This window comes from Balaenoptera acutorostrata, chromosome 15, assembly GCF_949987535.1.
Source record: "Balaenoptera acutorostrata chromosome 15, mBalAcu1.1, whole genome shotgun sequence".
NCBI classification, from domain to species: Eukaryota; Metazoa; Chordata; class Mammalia; order Artiodactyla; family Balaenopteridae; genus Balaenoptera; species Balaenoptera acutorostrata.
The window spans coordinates 17,672,682-17,692,722 of record NC_080078.1 but is presented as its reverse complement, the minus strand read 5'-3'; the positions used below and the strand labels follow the sequence as shown (position 1 = coordinate 17,692,722).

The 20,041-nt window shown below is 48.8% G+C and overlaps 1 protein-coding gene across 2 annotated transcripts in view; it reads left to right on the top strand.

Moving 5' to 3' along the window:
- The window catches only part of KATNIP (katanin interacting protein), a 194,929-nt gene that overhangs the window by 119,140 nt on the left and 55,748 nt on the right, over nucleotides 1-20,041 (top strand). For both annotated transcript variants that reach the window (XM_057528396.1, XM_057528397.1), the window contains exons 12-14: nucleotides 585-687; nucleotides 4,974-5,189; nucleotides 14,339-14,476. In XM_057528396.1, the coding sequence (XP_057384379.1) occupies nucleotides 585-687; nucleotides 4,974-5,189; nucleotides 14,339-14,476 (457 nt within the window). The remainder of the gene's footprint in view (nucleotides 1-584; nucleotides 688-4,973; nucleotides 5,190-14,338; nucleotides 14,477-20,041) is intronic.

Genomic DNA, 20,041 nt, shown 5'->3' with positions numbered 1-20,041 from the left:
GGGTCTTGGGAGTTCTCAGCCTTAAACAGCACAAGTAGGGTGTGTTTGCAGACAACTCTCTGCTAGGTTTGGAATGCTGTGTCCTCAGAAACTAGAGATGCAAGGCAGGTCACTAGATCAGGAGCTGGCAAACTTTTTCAGTAAAGGGCCAGATAGCAAATACTTCAGACTTTTCACTTTTTGTTTGTTTGTTTGTTTTAACAACGTAAAAACCATTTTTAGCTTGCAGGCCACACAGAAACAGGCTGCGGGCTGCATTTGACCTGCAGCCTGTATGTACTGTGTAGACACCAGCTCTAGACTCTTACAGCCTAGCAGTCAGCTTAAGGAGATCAGCTGGCCATCTGGCCCCAAGCAATTTCTCTTACTTGGCCCTTCTTTCATCGCTAATTGTACAATTATTTATAAAGGGAGAAAACCAGCTGGTGTGCGCCTTTGATCTGTCTGCCGGGTGTGAGTATTTTCGTCTCAAATTGTTACTTCTCTCTGAAATAGAAAAGTAAGCCCGGTACCCTTGATGGGAACATTCTCTATTGTGTATCATTACTATCGATACCTGTTTGCTAAAACAAAATCAATTTCAGACAACAGCAGAAGGTTCTGAAAGTCCTCCAAGCCATCGAAAGTGACTCCGCCCAACTCAGCCAGGTTGTTTCACCCACTGAGGAGCAAGTTCTGGACCCAGAGGTGAGAACCTTGACCTGTGAGGGTTTTGGAAGGCATCCATGTCTTGCCTGAAGGCTGAGGGAGGAAGGGCCCCTCGGTACAATCATTTCTGTTCGGTGGGAGCTGCTCTGACAGTGGTAAACTTAGCATCTTTCTGCCCCAGTCTCCATCCCCCCTCCTCCCCAGCACATAGACATCCATGTAATGGAGCATGAAGTTTCAGCAGACAGAAGCCTGTCCACACAAGAGGAAATATAAATAGCCTGTAAGCCCATAGAAAAATATCCAGCATCACTTGTAATCAAGAAATACAAATTAGAGCAACCTTAACATCCCATTTGATGTTAACAAATCTCAGTTAACAAATTATTTTTTATGATAACCTCTAGCACTGGCAAGGTTACAGTAAAACTGGCAGTCTTACCCTGCCGGCAGGAATAGAAATGGGTGGAAAGCTTTTGAAAAGCTGAAAGGCTCTTAGGAAGAGCCTTAGAAATACTTATGTCTTCCAGCCTGACGATCCCACTTCCTTACCCTGAAGAAATCACTCAACAGGAATAAAAAACTATAGGTGCAAAAATGGCTATTGCACAATTATTGGAAGTAGGGAAAGGTGAGAGAAAAAAACACAGAAATAACATAAATGTCTCACGATAGTAGAGTTAATCAGGAAGGTATGATACATCAGCACAATGCAGTCATGTAAAAGGATGGAAATTTGCATTATGGAGATTATGCGGATAGAAAATGTTAAGGATATGAAGTTAGCTGCAAAAAGTGATGTTCATCTTCATCGAGTCTGATACGATTGCAGCGACTGGGCAAGGATATGGCTGTGAGTGGGTCAATGGAGCTGAGGCATGAACGGTGAAAGGGCAAGGTAGCATCAGGGTGGAGGGATAACGGGTGATGCTTTTCTCTTTTGGGTCAAAAGGTGTGTGTCCAGCACATCCTCTCACCTCTTCCTCTACCCAAGCCTTTCTTATAACTATTTGGTTCCGTGGTCACCCATCTTGTGATTGGCCAATGGGGACTTAACAGGAAGCCCTCCCAAAGTCACACGTAAAGCTCATATGACAGCAGAAAGAGCCCTGCTCCAGCCCAGACTGGAGTTCTGGCTTGGAGTCTGGCACCATCATTTAGAGGTCGTGTGACCTTAGATAAGCCTCTTAAGCTGTCTGGTCCTGGGGGTGTGTGACTGTCAAACTAGGTAAATAATCCACAGCCCACGGGGGCCACTGCGCAGCTGGGAGAGGAAAGGTCTGTGAGGGCAGACGGCTCGGTGCCTGGCACAAGGCAAGGAGGAATCAGGAAATATGCCGTCTAGAAAAATCTAGGGAAAGCAAAGCTTTGTTTCCCCCTGTATGGCATAGTTGCTTTCTTAGCTATGAGGATCCTAAGTGTGGTGAAACCTCAGCCACGTTAAAAAGAGCCTGGATGGGGCTTCCCTGGTGGCGCAGTGGTTGAGAATCTGCCTGCTAATGCAGGGGACACGGGTTCGAGCCCTGGTCTGGGAAGATCCCACATGCCACGGAGCAGCTGGGCCCGTGAGCCACAATTGCTGAGCCTGCGCGTCTGGAGCCTGTGCCCCGCGACGGGAGGGGCCGCGATAGAGAAAGGCCCGCGCACCGCGATGAAGAGCGGTCCCCGCACCGCGATGAAGAGTGGCCCCCGCTTGCCGCAACTGGAGAAAGCCCTCGCACGAACCGAAGACCCAACACAGCCAAAAATAAATAAATAAATAAATAAATAAATAAGAAAATCCTTTAAAAAAAAAAAAAAAAAAAAGAGCCTGGATGGATCAAGTCTCCTTATATTATAGGAGACAGAAAACCCAGGGCAAACTGACTTATAAAACAAAGAGAAGAAAAATGACACATTTCTTTGTAATGAATGCCGTAGTCGGGATCAAGTAGGACTTGATCCAGAAGCTCACACTATGTCTGTACCGTGTCAGCTGCATCTTGAGCCTCATCCCCACCTCAGTGCCCAGTCCCAGCTCTGCTATCTCCCTGTGATCCCTCAATAGCTAGAGTGATTCCCACCTCTTGCCCTTATACCCTCAGACCCCACAGTCAGGAGAAAAGAGCAGTTTCTCCACACACAGATCTGAAACTGGGTCACGTGCCCATCACCGAGCCATTCCCTCCAGGTGGCCCGGGTGACAGGACACACTGATCAATTGGACCAGTTCATCTCCTCCTTGGGGTAGGAAAGTGTCCATCCCCCATACCTCATGGCTGAGAAAAGAGAAGGGACAGCTTCACCAAAGGAAAAGCAGGTGGTCTTGTTGAGAGCGGGGCAGTGAATGCCAGGGACCAGAAGCTTGCCAGCCAGTGTTTGCCTCAGACCCCTCGATCCTAAATCGAGCAGGGGTGGCCGTCGGGTTGCAACTCTGACAAGTTGTGACACTTCCTTAGTTAATAGACCCTTCAGCTTCTTCACTTAGAAACCCCGCTGCAGGAATTTGCACATCTTAGATTGCACTGTGCGTGAGATCCAGCAGCCCCTCCTCGAGGCAGCTCGCCTCCCATCTGGCCTCCTCCCAACGGCCAACAACCACGGTGACCAGCGCCGCATCCTCACGCCTCCCACGGGGCGCACCTGGCAGCGGAACGCACCTCCCAAGCACAAGTTCATTAACCTCCTGATCCCCGAGCCTTGAGCCGGGCCAGTTGAGTTTTATCACCATCCTGCCCGCCTGGGACTCAGGCCCAGGGTAGCAGAGGGCTTGGCCTGGGCTCACAAGGCCCCGCGGCAGAGAAGGAGGAAGCCATGGGGTCTGCTAATAAACACAGCCCCTGCCTTCCTTCCGGGGGCTGACAGCTTACTTCCCTCCCTCCATGTCCCCATCCCATCGCCTGACAATCAAGGCTCATCCAAACACACGCTGAGAGCGCTAGCACGTCTCGCTGGCTATTAATTAAAAAAATAAGTAGGGAACAGTTGCTGTTCATTTGCTCAGCTTCCTGCTCACAGAACCATCGCAGATTACGGTGTTAATTAAGAGAGGGCATGTGCATGCGGGGAAGGTACCATTTTCTGAGCGGCTGATCCGTGGCGACCAGCACTGCAATCAGAGCCCGAAGGGGCCTCGGGAAGTCATTCCGCGGTGTGGCCATTGATTGATGGCATTCACGACCTCTCAGACCAGACAACCTACCCGCGAAGGAGGCAGGCATTAAAATCCAGGGAGGAGAGAAATGGGTGGAAATGGCCACTTACAGAGTGCACGCAGGCCAGGACTGCTGACCGGGTCTTCTCCGGGTGTGTATCCCGCTTAATCTCCGGGACAGGATTGTCAGATCTATGGTGTCATCTCCTGGTCCCCAGCCAGGCAGGGGGATGTCAACTGACTTGTCCAGGGCCTTGTGTTATCTACTGTGTTAGACAGGCCATCTGCTAGGCTACCACTACCAAGTACCACAGACTGGGTGGCTTAAACAACAGAGACTTCTTTTCTCACAGTTCTGGAAGCGAATGCAAGATCCAGGTGTTGGCAGGCTGGGTTTCTCCACCTTCTCACTGAGTCCCCACATGGCCTTTGCTTTGTGCCTGCCCATCCCTGGTGTCTCTCTGGTCCTGGGGATGTGTGACTGTCAAACTGGGTAAATAATCCACAGCCCACGGAGGTGGTGGTGGGGTCCAAATGTCCTCTTCTTGTAAGGACATCAGTCAGAATGGATTAGGCCCACCCTAACGGCCTCATTTTAACTTAATTACCTCTTTAAAGGCCCTGTCTCCAAACAGAGTCATCTTCTGAGGTACTAGGGTTTGGGCTTCAGTATCTGAATTTGTGTGTGGCGGACACAATTTAACCCATAACACCAGCCCAATTCAGCATAAGTTGTGACATGCCTATAGGACATGAACCCTTGGTAGTGGATGAGAAAAGTACGTGTTCAGGCAGAATCTGATGCCTTTTAAACATTCTTTGTTATTTACAGACTCTTACAGAAAATACTAAGTGCCAGGGTTCATAGTAACTTTTTTTTTTGGCCATACTGCATGGCTTGTGGGATCTTAGTTCCCCGACCAGGGATGGAACCTGGGCCCCAGCAGTGAAAGTGGAGTCCTAACCACTGGACCGCCAGGAAATTCCTCTAGTAACTATGTTTGAAATGCCTTACAAACATGAGCTCATTTAATCTCCATGATAACCATCTGTAATGGGTGCTCTTCTTATCCTCATGGTACAGAGGGGGAAACCCGGGCACTGAACAATTAAATACCTTGTCATTTAGTGGTAGAGCTGGATTCCACCTGTTGTATTTCCATCCTTTGGCATTACTTTTCTCCTCGCTAAGGACAAATCGGGACCGAAAGCAGAAGAGATCAAAGATGCCATCTACGTGACCATGGAAATCCTGTCCAACTGGGGCAGCGCGTCGTGGGTGGGTCTCACGGAAGTGGAGTTCTTCGACCGGAACAACACAAAGCTTTATGTGTCGCCTTGCGATGTGGCTGTCCGGAACTCGGACACGCCTGGGGAGCTGGGCCACCTGGTCAGCAAGAACTTGGCTGTAAGTGGAGGCGCCCTTGTGTGAGTCTTGGCCGAATGTTTTGATGCATTTTTTCTGCCCACGATAAGCCCACGATAAAGGTGTGGGTGCAGCAAGGGGAAGGATGATGTAATCGTCCACAGCCATTCATTTGGGCAGGGTGGGGAGGAGACGGAGGGAGAGGCCTCCAACCGCACCCCCGGGCCTGAGCTCTTGCCCAGATCCCTGCTCTGTAGAGGGTTCTTATGGGGGTTGAGGGGACAAAGCGGAGCCGGTTCACCCCCTTTATCTACATTGCAGTTTCCCACAGTAACCACCAAACACGGGACCTCAGGGCTCATTGAGGGCAACGCCCACATTTTGTAGATGAAGAAGCTAAGGCTTGGACAAGGGCATTGACTTGGCCAAGGTCACACAGCTGGAAGGTCGGTGGGGGGGAGGGGGGCGGTGCAAATGCACCCCCTGCAGCCTGGCCCAGGGCCCATGCACCCTCTCAGGGTCCTGCTTCCCTGGGGCATGGAGTACGCACCCAGCAAACGTGGAACATCACTTTCTTGTAAATATCTGAAAGTTGAAAAAAGAAAAGCACTGGCATTTTCTCTTCCTGCCACTTGCAAGCTGGACACAGGAGACTAGACAGACCGCCCAGCACTGACATCTCTACGGTGCTATGTTGCTTCAGCATCAGTCACCATGACCTCTGGGAGGGGCCCAAGATATGGGGAATAGGGGTTGCCTCTGGGCCACGGAACTGGCTGAGCAAGGGACAGGGGCAATAGGAAGACTTTCCCTTGGATGCTTTTTTGCACCTTTTAAATTTCCTGCAACATACATGTATTTGCTATTCCAAAGAACAAATTATTAATTTTTTAAAGGTATTGAAAATGAAGACAATTGCCACGTGTTCAGTTCTTGCTTTGTGCCCGGCACCACGCTAAGTGTGTTGTGTGTATAATCTTATTTAAACGAAACAGTGTACAGGCTGGAGAAGCAGAAAGGCCTGGGTTCAAAGCTTAATCACTTACAGCTTCATGATCGTGGGCAACTCACCTAACATCTACTTTGATTTCCTCGTCTGTAAAATGGGGATAATAATAGTACTTACCTTGATACGATGTTTTAAGGATCACATGTAAATATGATCCTCACTGTTCGAAAGGGCTCCAAAACATCAGCTATTACTGTTTCTGTTGTTACTCGTCGTCGTAGTAGTAATACCACTATGAAGTAAATATTACTACCATTTAAAGAAAAAGAAGCAAGAAAGGAGGGCTTTGAAATCCCCAGCTCTAGAGACCCAAGTTCTGGTCTTGACTCTCTAGCCTTGGGCATCTTACCCGCCTTCTCTGAGAGTCATTTTTTTCTGCCCCCTGTAGAATGGGAGTGGAGGGCCTGGATAATTCGTATGATTCTTATTTTGCCAGCAAAAGAAACTGAGTCTGGCTCTCTTTAGCCAATTTTTGGAAAGAAATTTGTTGCAAGTCTTTTGAGTAGCTGGCGTATTCACTGTCACCCAGGCCAAAAGAGGACAGGCCCCGTGAGCAACTTGGGGTTCTGGGTAGCATCCTGGGATGCATGAATACCGAGAGTTTGGTCTTCTTTTTTGGAGGGGGGAGGGTGCAGTGTTTGTTGGTTGATTGGTTAGTTAGTTGGTTTGTCATCTTGTCATTCTGCTGGAGATATCCAGTCCAGGAAAGGAAGGCTGATGGACCAACCTGGCTAGGAGGGCCAGGCACCTTGGTGCCAGTTCCACTAAGATGCCCCAGTGGGGCAGGGAGGGAATTTTCCCTGAAGAAATTTGTGGTTGTTACTGAAAGAAAGGCAGGGTAGATGTGAGATAGCCAGGAAACGCAGCCTGTCCATAGGGTTGGACTGGGTGTTTTCTGAGCCCACTTAAAGATCAGCAGCTCTGGGACCTTGAAGGAAACAGGTCATGGCCGCTTGGACACTCTGGCCTTGCATTCCCTGCTCTGCTCCCTGCTTCAAGTCTGTAGGCTCCCGTGCATGCTGCTGAGGCTTGGACCAGCCCTTGCTAAACCTCTCCCGTCCCCCTTGTGCACAAAGCAGTGGCATTGTTGGAAGCCTACTGTACAGAACAGAGCATACCAGGGGCGATAAAAAGCATCACTGGATTTAATGGGGACAAATTCTGTTGATTGCTCTCCCCTTTTCTCTGTTTAGCTGAGGCTGATGAGCATTGCCATGTGAGAGCAGTGAGGACTTTGGCCCGGGGTTTTGGTGGGTTTCGTTTTTTTTGTTTTTGTTTTTGTTTTTGTTTTTTAATTTGGGGCCCTGAGGCAGCTGTCTCACCCTGGGCTGCTAGATCTCTGGGCCCAGCTGTGGGTGGGCTGGATTCCCCCTGCTGCCCTGGCCTGGGGTCTCTCTGATAGCCGCCCTGTGAACCGCGCCGGGGGCCACCAGGACACACTGCCTCTCAGAACCATTCAGTTTCACTGGGGTCTCGGGCATCCCTCACTGAATCCTCACATGAACCTCGGGATGACTTTCCCCATCTGATAAATGAGAAAACCAAGTCTCAGGGAGGATGAGTGACTCGTCCAGGCCACACTGCTGTGGAGTGGTGGGGCTCGGCTGAAAGCTGAGGAGAAGATACCTGAAAGCAGAGTCTGGGTTTGAAAGAGAAGTTGCTTCAATGGAGGTGAATGGGGGGCGTATGGGGGGCTGTATGAGTGCCCCGTGTTCAGTGCAAACCCTCCTTCCTGCCCTGCCCACCCCATCTCTCTCATCGCCATCCCCCAGGCCCATGGCTTCAAGTTGACTATAAATTTATATGCCCAGCCCTGCCTGCTTCCGAGTTCCTGACTTGAATGTCAGCCTCCGCTCAACATCTCAGACTTCAGAGACCTGAAACCTGAGTGTTGATTCCCTGGCTCATGCCCACATCTCTTCCTCCTCCAGCTCAGTAAATGGCATCCCCATCCGCCCAGCTGCCAAGCCCACCACTTAAGAGTCTTCCTTGGTGGCCCCACGCCCCTTCCCCTTCCAACACGTCAGGAAGTCCTATTGATTCCACCTCCAACATGGAGCCTGGATCTGGCCCCTTCTCTCCATTTCCACTGGTTCTTCCCAAGTCTGATCAGCTGCTCCCTCTCACTGGAACTATTAAGTGGTCTCCTCTCTCATCCCTTTCTTCCATTCTTGACCCCATCCACTCCATTTTCCACTCTGTATTCGAAGGGATCTTTAACAAATGTCAGCTTGCAGCCCTCCCCTGCTTGAAACCCCTGCCGTGACTTTCTGGGGAAAATTGGATGCCTCTCTGTGGCCCCGGAGGCTGTCTGTGAACCGACCTCCAGCTCCCTCTCTGCCTGCCTCACATACCAGGGCTCCCTGCTGCTCCTCTGAGCTGCCAAGCTCGTTCTCACCTGTGGGTTCGGCACTTGCCGCCCCCTCTGCCCAGAGCATCCCTCCTCCAGATGTTCATGTGGCTCCTTCCTTTCTCGTCACTCAGATTTCAGCCCAGGTATCACTTTCTCAGCAAGACCTTCCCGGACTCTATAAGCCGGAGGAGCTACGCCAGTCTCTATCATCACATCAGATTTTTTCGTTTTCTTCAGACCACTTCCCACTATCAAAAGTGATTTTGTTCACTTGTTTCTGATCTGTCTCCTCCCATCAACCTGTAAGTTCTTGTCTGTCCTATTCACACTATATCCCTAGCACATAGAGCAATACATTTTTGAACTTTTAAAAATAAATAATTATAGACTCACAGGAAATTGTTTTTTAAAAAAACAGTGCAGAAAAGAGAAGAACAATAGAGAAAAATCAACAAAGCCAAAAGTTGTTTTTTGGGAAGAATCAACAAAATGAACAAACCTTTAGCTAGACTGAGCAAGAAAAAAAAAGGGGGAAATATTCAAATTACTAAAATCAGGAATGAAAAAGGGGCCATCACTACCAAACTAATAGAAATAAAAAGGATTACAAGGGAATATCATGAACAATTTTATGCCAACAAATTAGATATCCTAGATGAAATGGACAAATTCCTAGAAAGACACAAATTACCAAAACTGAATCAAGAAGAAATAGAAAATCTGAATAGACCTATAGCAAGAAAAGAGATTGAATTAGTAATCAATAAAAAACTTCCCACAGAGAAAAGCCCGGGACCAGATGGCTTCACTGGTGAATCTTACCAAATATTTAAAGAATTAGCACCAAGCCTTCACAAACTGTTCTAAAATATAGAAGAAGAGAGAACACTTCCCAACTCATTCTCTGAGGCCAGTATTACCCTGATACCAAATCCAGAAAAAGCCATCACAATAAAACTACAGACCAGTATCCCTTATGAATATAGATGTAAAAATCCTCAACAAAACATTAACAAATCAAATCTAGCAGTTTATAAAAAGATTTATATATCAAGACCTAGTGGAGTTTATTCCAGGAATGCAAAGTTGTTCAACATGTGGAAATTAATCAACAGAATACAACATATTAATAGAATAAAGGAGGAAATAACCACATGATGTCTTAATAGACACAGAAAAGGCATTTGATAAAATTCAACATTCTTTCATGATAATACATCAACAAACCAAGAATAGAAGCAAACATCCTCAGTCTGATAAAGGGCATCTATGAAAACCCACAGCTAACATCATACTGAATGGTGGAAGACTGAAAGCTTTCCCTCTGGGACCAGGAATGGGACAAGGACGCCTGCTTTCATCACTTCTATTCAACGTTGTACTGGAGATTCTACCCAAGGAAGTTAACTAGAAAATGAAATAAGAGGTTGGAAAGGAAGAAATAAACTATATTTGCAGGTGATACAATCTTATGTACAGAAAATCTTAAAGAATTCACAGAAGCTACTGGTAAAGCTAACATCGAGTTCAGCAAGCTTAGAGAATAAAAGATCAATATACAGAAATCAGTAGTATTCCTATACACTATCAATGAACCATCCAAAAAGGAAATTAAGAAAATTTCCATTTATAATAGTTTGATGCTATTTAAGAATAAAATACTTAAGAATAGACTTCACCAAATAAGTGAAAGACTTGTACACTGAAAAGTACAAAATATTGTTGACAGAAATTAAAGAAGACCTAAATAATGAAAGATGAAAAGATATCTGTGTTCATGGATTGGAAGACTTAATACCATTGATATGGCAGTGCTCCCAAATTATCTACAGATTCAATGTAATCCTACTGCCTTTTTTGTGGAAATTGACAAGCTGGTTCTAAAGTGTATAATGGAAGTTCAGAGAACCCAGAAGAGCCAAAACAATGTTGGAAAACAACAAAGTTGGAGGACTAACACTTTTGAGTGAGTCCAGTTTCAAAACTTACTACCAAGCCACAGTAATTAAGACTGTGTGGTTCTGGCGTAAGGATAGACATATAGATCAATGGAATGGAATTGAGAGTCCAGAAATAGATTCTTACATCTATAGTCAATTGATTTTTAACAAGGATGCCAATACCATTTGATGAGGAAAGAATAGTTTCTTTTCAACAAATGGTATTGGAACAACTGGATTTCCACATGCAAAAGAATGAAATTGGACTCTTACACACCATTTACAAAAACTAACTCAATGGATCAAATACCTTGAAATTTTTACAGTGTTAAGGCTATAAAACTCTTAGAAGAAAACATAGGTGTAAATCTTCATAGCCTGGAATTTTTCAGTGGAGTTTTAGATATGACATCCAAAGCATAAACAACAAAAGAAAAAAACAGGTAAATCAGACCTCATCAAAATTTTTAAACAAACAAAATTTTTTAAACATTTTTGCTTCAAAGAACATTATCAAGAAAGTAAAAAGATAACCTACAAAAAAGGAGAAAATATTTGCAAATCATGTATCTGATAAGGGTCTTGTATCCAGAATATATGAAGAAAAGGACTCAGACTCAACAACAAAAAGACAAATCACCCAGTGAAATATGGCCAAAGTAGCTCCACGCCACCAGGGAACCTGGGAGCCAGTGTGGAACACACCTCAGGGTGACTCCACTTCCGGGACAAGGGAGCTGGGGTATCCACACCCCAGTTCCCATCAGTGTAGGTTCAGGCCTGCTCCTGGGGACTCAGTTCCCCGCCAGTCTGGGCCTGCTGCAGGGGAGACAAAGTGGGCCCTGGAGGCCAGAAAACAGATCCTCCATCGGAGAAATGTGTGTGCTGGCAGTGGGAAGAGCAGCCAGCAGGGACCAAAGTGGGAAGGGCAGGGGACTGGGGGAGGCGCCAACGGCATCTGCTACCCACTTGCTCAACAAATACCGAGTGCGGGGGGAGCCTGGCCCAGCAGATCCCAGCTCTGTGCCAGGAGGGGAGGCAAACAAGTAATATTGCCAAGAAAAAAAAAAATCAAGCGGGGCTGGGGGTGGGGGAATAAATTCAATGAAGAAAATATGAGAGAATTATTAATGGCCAATGGAAGGACTAATTTAGAATGGATGGTCAGAGAAGAAGGCCTCTCTCAGGAGGTAGCTTTCTAACTCCTAACATAACTGCCTAGCCTGGTAACACACTCTTTATGGAATACCTCTCCCCCTCTCACTTCCCCACCCTCCAACTGGTGTTTCCTTCACTGTCTAAATCAACTCCGTACACTTGCCTTGCCTCAGGGTCTGCTCCTGGGGGAATCCAAACCAACACAGAATGAATGAATGAATGAATTAAAAACCTAGGTTTAAATCCTCACTCCATCACTTGGGCAAACCATGCCTTTGCTGGACTCTGGTCTTCCTTCGGTGACACGGGTGTTACTGCAGTACTCACCTTCCAGGGCTCGGAGAGAACCCAGTGAGATAACGGCGGTGCCCAGGTGCCCTGATTCTTGTTCTGCCATCTTGATTACCACCTGCGATGGGCAGGTGCAGCAGACGCTCTCCTGCTGGCCAGGCATCTGGAGGTTTGCCCAGCGTGCCTTGGGTCAGCCCTCGGCAGCTCCCCGGCAGCCTTCCTCTCGGGGACTCTGTCTGTGGAAAGGAAACATCAGAAGGCCCAGTTGCTAATGAGGCCGAGTTACCCGCAGGTTAATGTTCTCCGACTTTGAACACCACGACTCCCACTTAGCCCTCCCGTTATCCCTCCTGCTGACGGAAATGTGATGGGAAATCAATCACAGTTCCCTCGCTTGTGTCTAAGGTCAGCCTTCAGTCTCTGCCTTTGTCAAGCAGCCTCAGCGACCCATTTTAGGCTCCAATGAAGAGAAGGAATGAGACTCCCCTGCTGGATTTGAGATGTGCTATCTTTGACCCCTCGCAGCTGCCCAGAGCACTAAAAGTTCTCGCAGAGCTTGAGAAACTTGCCAGAATAAGTCAGAACCCCTTGAACTCGTCTCTCCCCCTTAACAAAGCAGCCTCCTCCCTCCTGAAAGGCACCATTGTCACTGGGACAAGCCACCTCTGTCCTCCGCGCAGCTGGAGCCTGAGCCTCACGTCTCCTGGGGGCCAGCAGACCCCAGAGGCAGGCACGGTCCTGGGGATGGGAGCCCATGCAGACGCTCTCAAATACGGGGCGATGCTCCTTTTAGATAAAAGGAACAACTTCAGCCAGTGTCAGAGGTACAGGTTGCTTATTGGCAGATGGGACTTGTGACTGTTCAGCCCCTAAGCAGGGACCCTAAACTCAGGCCTGCAGGGGCTGGGCAGAAGCATAACCAGGGAGGTGAGGTGGGTGTAGAACAGTAGGGAATGGTGAGGACTGGGGCACTGGAGAGCACCCGCCCTGGCCGCCAGAGCAGTGTACTCAGCTCCAGCCAACGGCTGCCGGGGACTCCGTGTTGCTGCATCTCCAAAGTCTGTAGACAAGCCAGACATCTAGCTCTGAGGGGGAGGGGATATCTTCCATCTTTAAGTCTTGGCAACGAATTTGCCTTTAAAAAAAAAACACTTCATGAGCTAGACAAAATATCTCTGCCAGCCAGATCAGTTTAGTCTCTTCTTTAAAGTTTCAGTGAGAGGACAGATATTAGGAGGTACATTTCACTTATCTGTTCATTTCTTCATTCAAGGATTGTTCAAAAAATTCAATTCCAAGATTTTTTTTTTGTCATTTACCAGGTGCCAAGGAACTGTGCTGAATGCTAAGGGTTCTGGAATGAATTAGAAGAGCTCGCAGCTGAGTGTGTGTGTATGTGTATGTGTGTGTGCGCGCGCATGCGTGTGTTGGCGAGGGGGGTGACATAGATGTGAAGACAGGTACTTGTGGGACACTGAGTAAATTATAACCTCAGGTGTTGCAAGGAGCCGTGGGCACCTGGAGAAGGGAGTGATTGTGTCAAGGGAAGGGATGACAATGGGGGAGACAGCACATCTGAGCTGAAGTTCCCAGGGGGAGAAGGGCAGGAGAGTACTGCACGCAGAGTCCCAGCCTGTGCAAAGGCACAGAGGCCGAGCCATCATGGACATATTTGGGAACAACTGTGCGTTTTGTCCAGACAGAGAGCAGAAGAGGTACCCAAAGAGACAAGAGAGGAGGTGACCAGGGCTGAGAAAAGTCCCCTGATTTCACTCTTTCCCATCTGCATCCCAAGCACTCATGATACGAAATTTTGTTGGTGCAAATGAAAATGACAGCAAGGCTCCCCTGCTCCTCTGCCTCTTTGGCCTTGAGACTGGCCTTGGCAGCCTCGCTGGCAGGCGGAAACTGCACACAGGGGTCTCACGGCTTGGAAACCCTGAAAGGGAACAGAATAAATCCTAAGGCTCAGTGCCATGGCCCCGTCCCAACAAACGCCTGAGCCAGTTTCTTTCTTTTCTATTTTTAAATTTGTAAAATTCTACAGGGTTTTACAAAAGAAAATCAAAGGCTCTGTTTGCCAGGTTAATCAAATAGCGCAAGTCATGGCTCTTTTCCCGTCCTTCTCCTCCAGTCTCTCTCCCCAACAAAGCCGATTAGGTTGATTAAAATAAAGCCCGCTGCATTTTAAATTTGGTCTGGATGGCAGGGGCAGAGGGGTGCATGTGGCAGCTTTGTGCCGGGGACGAGGGTCAGTAGCCTGCTCCAAAATACGGTCCAGATGGGGTGAGATCTAAGACCCCACCCAGGATGAAGTAGAGAAGGTGGGTGGCTTCCCACCTTCATCCTCCCCGGGTTTCCATGGTCACTGCCCGCTTACTTTGGGGTAAGGCAGAATTGTGCTAACAATAACAACTTCCTTCTCTTGCTGGCATTTCAGGGCAAGAAAGACCCTTCCTTTTGGACGTGCCCCTTCCACCCACCGCTCCAGCTCTTTTTTGTTATCCGCAACACGAGACAGCTGCGTGACTTTGATCTAACCAAGATCAAGGTTTGGAATTACTGCACGGCTGACGGCGTAAGTAACGGGCTCCGGTTCCTGGCTGGGCATTTGGCTGATGGAAGCACTTAGTGCTTCCCCATAGCCTGATTCCCGAAGTTGCAAAATGGGGACCAGGAGGCCCCGTTGCCCTTCCTCCTGGGTGTAGCAAGCGCCTGCTGGGGGCTTTCACTTCGCGTTGTCAGAGCCCCCAGGAACAGAGCCTCCGCTGAAGGTTTGGGAAGTAGAATCAGGTCACCTTTTGGGGGAACTGGAGAAATATGAACCGAGGTGCAGTTTTAACAGATAAGGAAACAGACGCACAGAGAGGTTACGTAACGTGGCCCAAGTCACACAGCCAGTGAGCGTCAGAGTGAGAATTTGATTCCCTGCAGTCAGACTCCAAGCCCATTGGCTTAGCCAGCGCTTCTCAAACCGTATCCGCAACAACTTGCCTGGGATCTTGATGAAAAGCGGGTTCTAATCCAGTAGGTCTAGGGTGGGGCCCAAGATTCTGCACGTCTCACCAGCTCCCGCATGTACCAGCGCTCCTGGTGTGTGCACCCCGCTCTAAACAGCCAAGCTCTTAACCTCTGGGCTTTTCAGCCCCTCTGGTTTCAGAGCCCCTCCCCTCCTTCCTACCCTCACACCACTACCCAGGCCCTCATCCTTGCTTTCTTCTCCGGGTTGTTTTTCACATATTCACATGCACTTATTCCTCCATTCAACCTTGATTATTGAGCACATCCTAGGTACCATCAGGCTTCATGATCAATTCTGAGGACACTGAGGTAAAAACACAGTCCATGCCTTGGAGATACTCCTTGTCTAAAAGCTGGCAGACAAGTAAATGTGGAAGTATGAGGCAGTGTGATGAAGGCCTTGATAAAGCTGAACCCGGAGAGCCAAGGGTTTCAAACAGAAGCCCCAGGGACTCAGCAGGGAACGCAGTGAGCAAGGAGGGACAGGACTCCCTCAGCCTATCTTGGTTTCCCCTCTTATGATAGAAAAGGGAGCAAAACTTGTTCTACTTTCCTTTCTAATCTGCTATAAGGGAAGCAATAGTACAAGCGAGATGATAAATGGGAACCAATCCTCGGCCTCCATATTGTTAGAGAGAGACGCTAGGGCCTGGTGGGGAACGTGGCAGACTGGCAAGCACATGGCCCAGGTAAAGGGCAGGGCATTTTTCAGCTTTAACTAATGGTTGATATGGAGCAATGCCAGCCAGCGCTGCTAGATCTTCTGAACTTTCCCAGAGAGCTGGGAATCCGGATTTTGAGATGAGCCTTTCTGTTTGCAAATGTCAGTAGCTAATTTCAATTCTTTTGAAGCCACCATACAGTTCAAACCAAACTCATCTTTGGGCTGGAGCTAGCCTTTCCCAGTCTGCGGCCCCTGGAGCCCGGAGGAGCGAGCCCGCCTCAGGCTGGGAGAGGTCAGGGAAGGTAGTTGAAAGAGCGCATACCTGAGCTCTAGTGGAAGGAGAAGCACTGAGCCGGACAGAAAAGGGAAAGCCTCTCCAGGTGGAGGGAGCTTCGCGGGCAAAGGCGTGGAGGTGTGGAAGAGTACAGCTTCCTAATCGCTCTCTCTGACCCCAGGCCCAAGCCTCCAGTCTGTCTCCAGTAGCCACTGGGAGGTCTGATCACGACTCTACTGTTTCAAGCCCTCAAAGGCTCCCCTTGATCCAGAGAATCCAGGACAGAGGGCCCCTAATCCCTGTGCGTCAAGCCTGCCTCCCTCTTGGCACCCGCCCCTTGACCACGCCACCCTCCAGAGTGCCAGCTGCTCGTGGCTCTCCACCGCCCTCCCTGGTAGGCGCACCTTTAGTCCCTGGCCCCTCCCATCTCGCTCAACTCAGAATGCTTGCCTCTGCCTCGTACTCCTGGGAAACCCAGACATCCCTTTCTCCAGGATGCTCGCCTGACCCCCTGACCCTTGTGCACTTCTGGACCTCATGAACTGGTTCTTTCACCCCTGTACCAGGATGGACACTTGTCCCCCCATCACACTGTGGGCCTCTTGGGATCAGGGCCTGAGTCGTCTCCACCACTGCTCTGTTCCAATTAGAAATACATGGTTGTCGAATGAATGAATGAGTTCATTCCCCCAAGAGCCCATAAGCAATTGTCTCATCCTTCTTGAGATCCAGATGAGAGACTGCGAGTAGGAGGGGTTAGGATGCTTGCCCAAGGTCATACCGCAGGTTAGAGGCCAACTGGGGCTCAACCAGGAGACTCTGTGCCTCCTCCCACCTTGCCGTCCTCCCCTCCTGTACCTCTTCTGGCTGGTTCTCCACCCACCCACTCACCCAGCCGTCCCTCCAGCTCCCGAGTAGCCATCTGCTAGGCTCTGGGGATCTGGAGGGTAACATGGCAGACGCGGTCCCAGCCGGCTCTGTTCACACACGATGCTGCCCCAGAGAAGTAACAAAAGGCTTTCTCTGATTTCTGTGTTTTGATTTTTTTTTTTAAACAAATGCCTAAAGTTTAAATTTGAGAAAAAGTCCGAACTATTGGAACAAATGAGAAAGTTCCTGTGGGCATGTCAGCCTCCCCTGCCCGGGGTGTGAGGAGGGGCTGTCCTCTAGGCCCCGGATGCAGCCCCGGCCCCATGTAGCTGCAGCGCGTTCCCGGCATCCAGGGCTGGGTCCTCTCCTTCTCCAGTTCTCCCGGCACTTCCTGGCAGGCGGTCACCAGCATCTTCTGCAATGGTTAATGAAACAGCGCTGGCTGCCCAAGCCCGTGCCCTGTAGCTCGGCCCTGTCAACAACTATATCGCTCAGGCCAAGAAAAGCAGATTTTATGTGCTGGATTACAAAGCAGATAAGCTTCGTCCCTGTTGGCTGAGGCCTGCCTTTCTTCTTTAACCTGCGCTCGGCCTTCCCTGTGTGCTGAGAACAGAAAAGGAGCAGGACATCAGGGCGTCATTGCTGTTGCGGGCGTTTTGGGGAGCAGCCGGCTGCGGGGATTAGAGACTTGAGGTGCTTCTACACAGAGGAGCGTGTGGAGGGCCGCAGTCCCCGGCAGGGCCACCACTTACGTCACGCACACCTATCTGTTGACAGAATTTTCCGGGGACAGAAAGCGCAAACAAATGCAGCTGCAGGTTGGTTTCATTTAATATTCTCCAGAGAATGCTATTACTGTGTGTTTTAGAGGAGATAAAATGAGAGTTTATAGGAAATATAGCTCAGCCCAGTAGGCACGGCTTGTTAAGACAGTGTTTTGTGTCTGGGAATTCAAGGAAGCAAAGTTCAATGTGAGGCGCTGATCCAACCAAGGCTTATTTAGAGCATAAGAAAAGAAGGTGCTAGAAGAATGGAAGTCTCTTATTGGAAAATCTGCTGCCCGTTTAATCCTCGGGCTAACTTGGATGGGTTCCTTCCCCCTCGCTAGGTGATGCGGTAAGTGTGAGCCGGCCCGGAGGAGAGGACTTGCGGGCAGGGTAAGGACACGGAGGCTAGCATCCGTCCACGCAGGCACACAGGGCGGCCCGCAGGTGTGGGTACTCATGACAGCCGCCGTTTACCCAGTGCTGCATGCATCTGGCAGGCGTGAACCCCCACTGAGCGCTCCGTAAACATCTGATGCCTGAACAAATAACTGAACAAATGAATCATCTCAATTAACCCCCCAACCATCCTGCAAGGTGGATGTTGTCGGGCCCCACGTTGTAGATAAAGAAGCTGGGGCTTAGGACAAAAAGATCCTACGGGACAGATAGCTGCGTCTCTTTTGCCAACTCTGCTTGGAAATGGCTGCCTGGAGTGCTGTCTTGAGAAGGATTTAGAACTTTCCTTCTGGTTCATCCAGGAAAGGGTGTGTGATTGATCAGCGATGCCTGTCTTGGGCTCAGGAGGAGGACGCGATAATATGTTTGTCACATTTTGTGATGTTTCCCCAGATTAGATTGACTGGCCCAGCTAGTAGAGGAGTAAGGGACCGAGGTGGGAAGGGAACATGGGGGCTGTGGGTTTTCCTGTGGTTTTTCTCGGCACTGCTTCCCCTGCAGAGCGACATCTGCTAGGAGAAAGGAATCAGTGGTCTCCCTCCTCTAGGATGTAATAACCCATCCAAAAAGTGGGCTTTCAGCTGCTCGCCACGGCCCATCTGTTTTCGTTTATAATAAGCACGTTCATCGTCTCCGTGGCGCCATTCCATCACCATTTTCACCTGCAGCATCACCACGCGGACGCCACCTCCAGCCTGGTCACGACAGCAAGTGAGGCAGGACCCAGTGATATAGTTTATGCATGGAAATGGTGCTCACTAAGTAGTTTCTGAATTAATTAATTAATTAATTAATTAATGTTAGATTTCCCCAGTGGTGTATTTCTTTTCTTTTTTTTTTTTTAACTTTTTATTTTATATTGGAGTATAGTTGATTAACAACGTTGTGCTAGTTTCAGGTGTACAGCAAAGTGATTCAGTTATACATATACATATAGCTATTCTTTTTCAAATTCTTTTCCCATTTAGGTTGTTACGTAATATCGAGCAGAGTTCCCTGTGCTCTACGGCAGGTCCTTGTTGGTTATCCATTTTAAAAATAGCAGTGTGTACATGTCAATCCCAAACTCCAGTGGTATATTTCTGTGACTTGTCATGGTGATCCAGGCCAGGACTGCCCAGTAGAACTTCTGATGATATTAACATGCTCCATCTGCCTTGTCTAGGGCAGTAGCCACTAGTCCCAGGTGGCCACTGAGAACTTGAATTGTGGCTCCTGTAACTGAGAGACTGCATTTTACAATTTATTTCATTTTAATATTAATGTAATTGTCCGCATGTGGCTGGTGACTACATATTAGACCATAAGGGTCTTGGTGCTCAGGGAACCATGTTGAACAAATAGACAAGGTCCTGTTCATACAGCCCTGTCCCTTCTCATGAGGAAGGGACAAAAAAAAAAAAAGGGTACAAGTGAATAGTGTCATTTCAGGTAATGCTAAGTGTTCTGAAGACGATAAAATCAGGCAACGGGAGAGAGGCAGGAGGAGAAAGAGGCAGGACTGCTCTGGACAGGTGATCAAAGGCCTTCCCCGACCTGGATGTTGAGAAGGAGCAGCCGTGCTGACATCAGTGGGAAGAGAATTCCCAGCAGGGGGCACAGCAAGAGCAAAGGCAGGAACACCAGTTTAGGCAGAGACTGAGCTGGTGAACAGAGGAGAGGGTAAGGGGAGGTCCCAAGGGTAGGTGGGAACCAGGTCGTGTGGGCCTTACTGGTTTGGAGGCAGAATAGGGGGATGGTCAGAGCCAGCCCAGCTGGGGCAAACCCTGGCTCCTCCTCTTCCTAGCCATGTGACCTTGGGCGTGTTACTCTACACCTCTATGCCTCGGTTTCCTCATCTGGAAAATGGGGTGATTATTGTTCGGTTAATACGTATGAAATGCTCAGAATGACTCCTGGCCTTTGTGAGCACTATACAAAAGTCAGCTCTTAGTATCATTATTGGAGGGTTTTGGGCAAAGGGTGATACAATCTGATTGAGGAATTTAAAAGATCACTCAGGCTGCTGTTTGGAGAAGGGGTCAGAGGGAAGAGGGAGCCCCAAGAGGAGGCTCTTAGCATAGTCTAGCTTGGTGGCTTGGATGAGGGTCA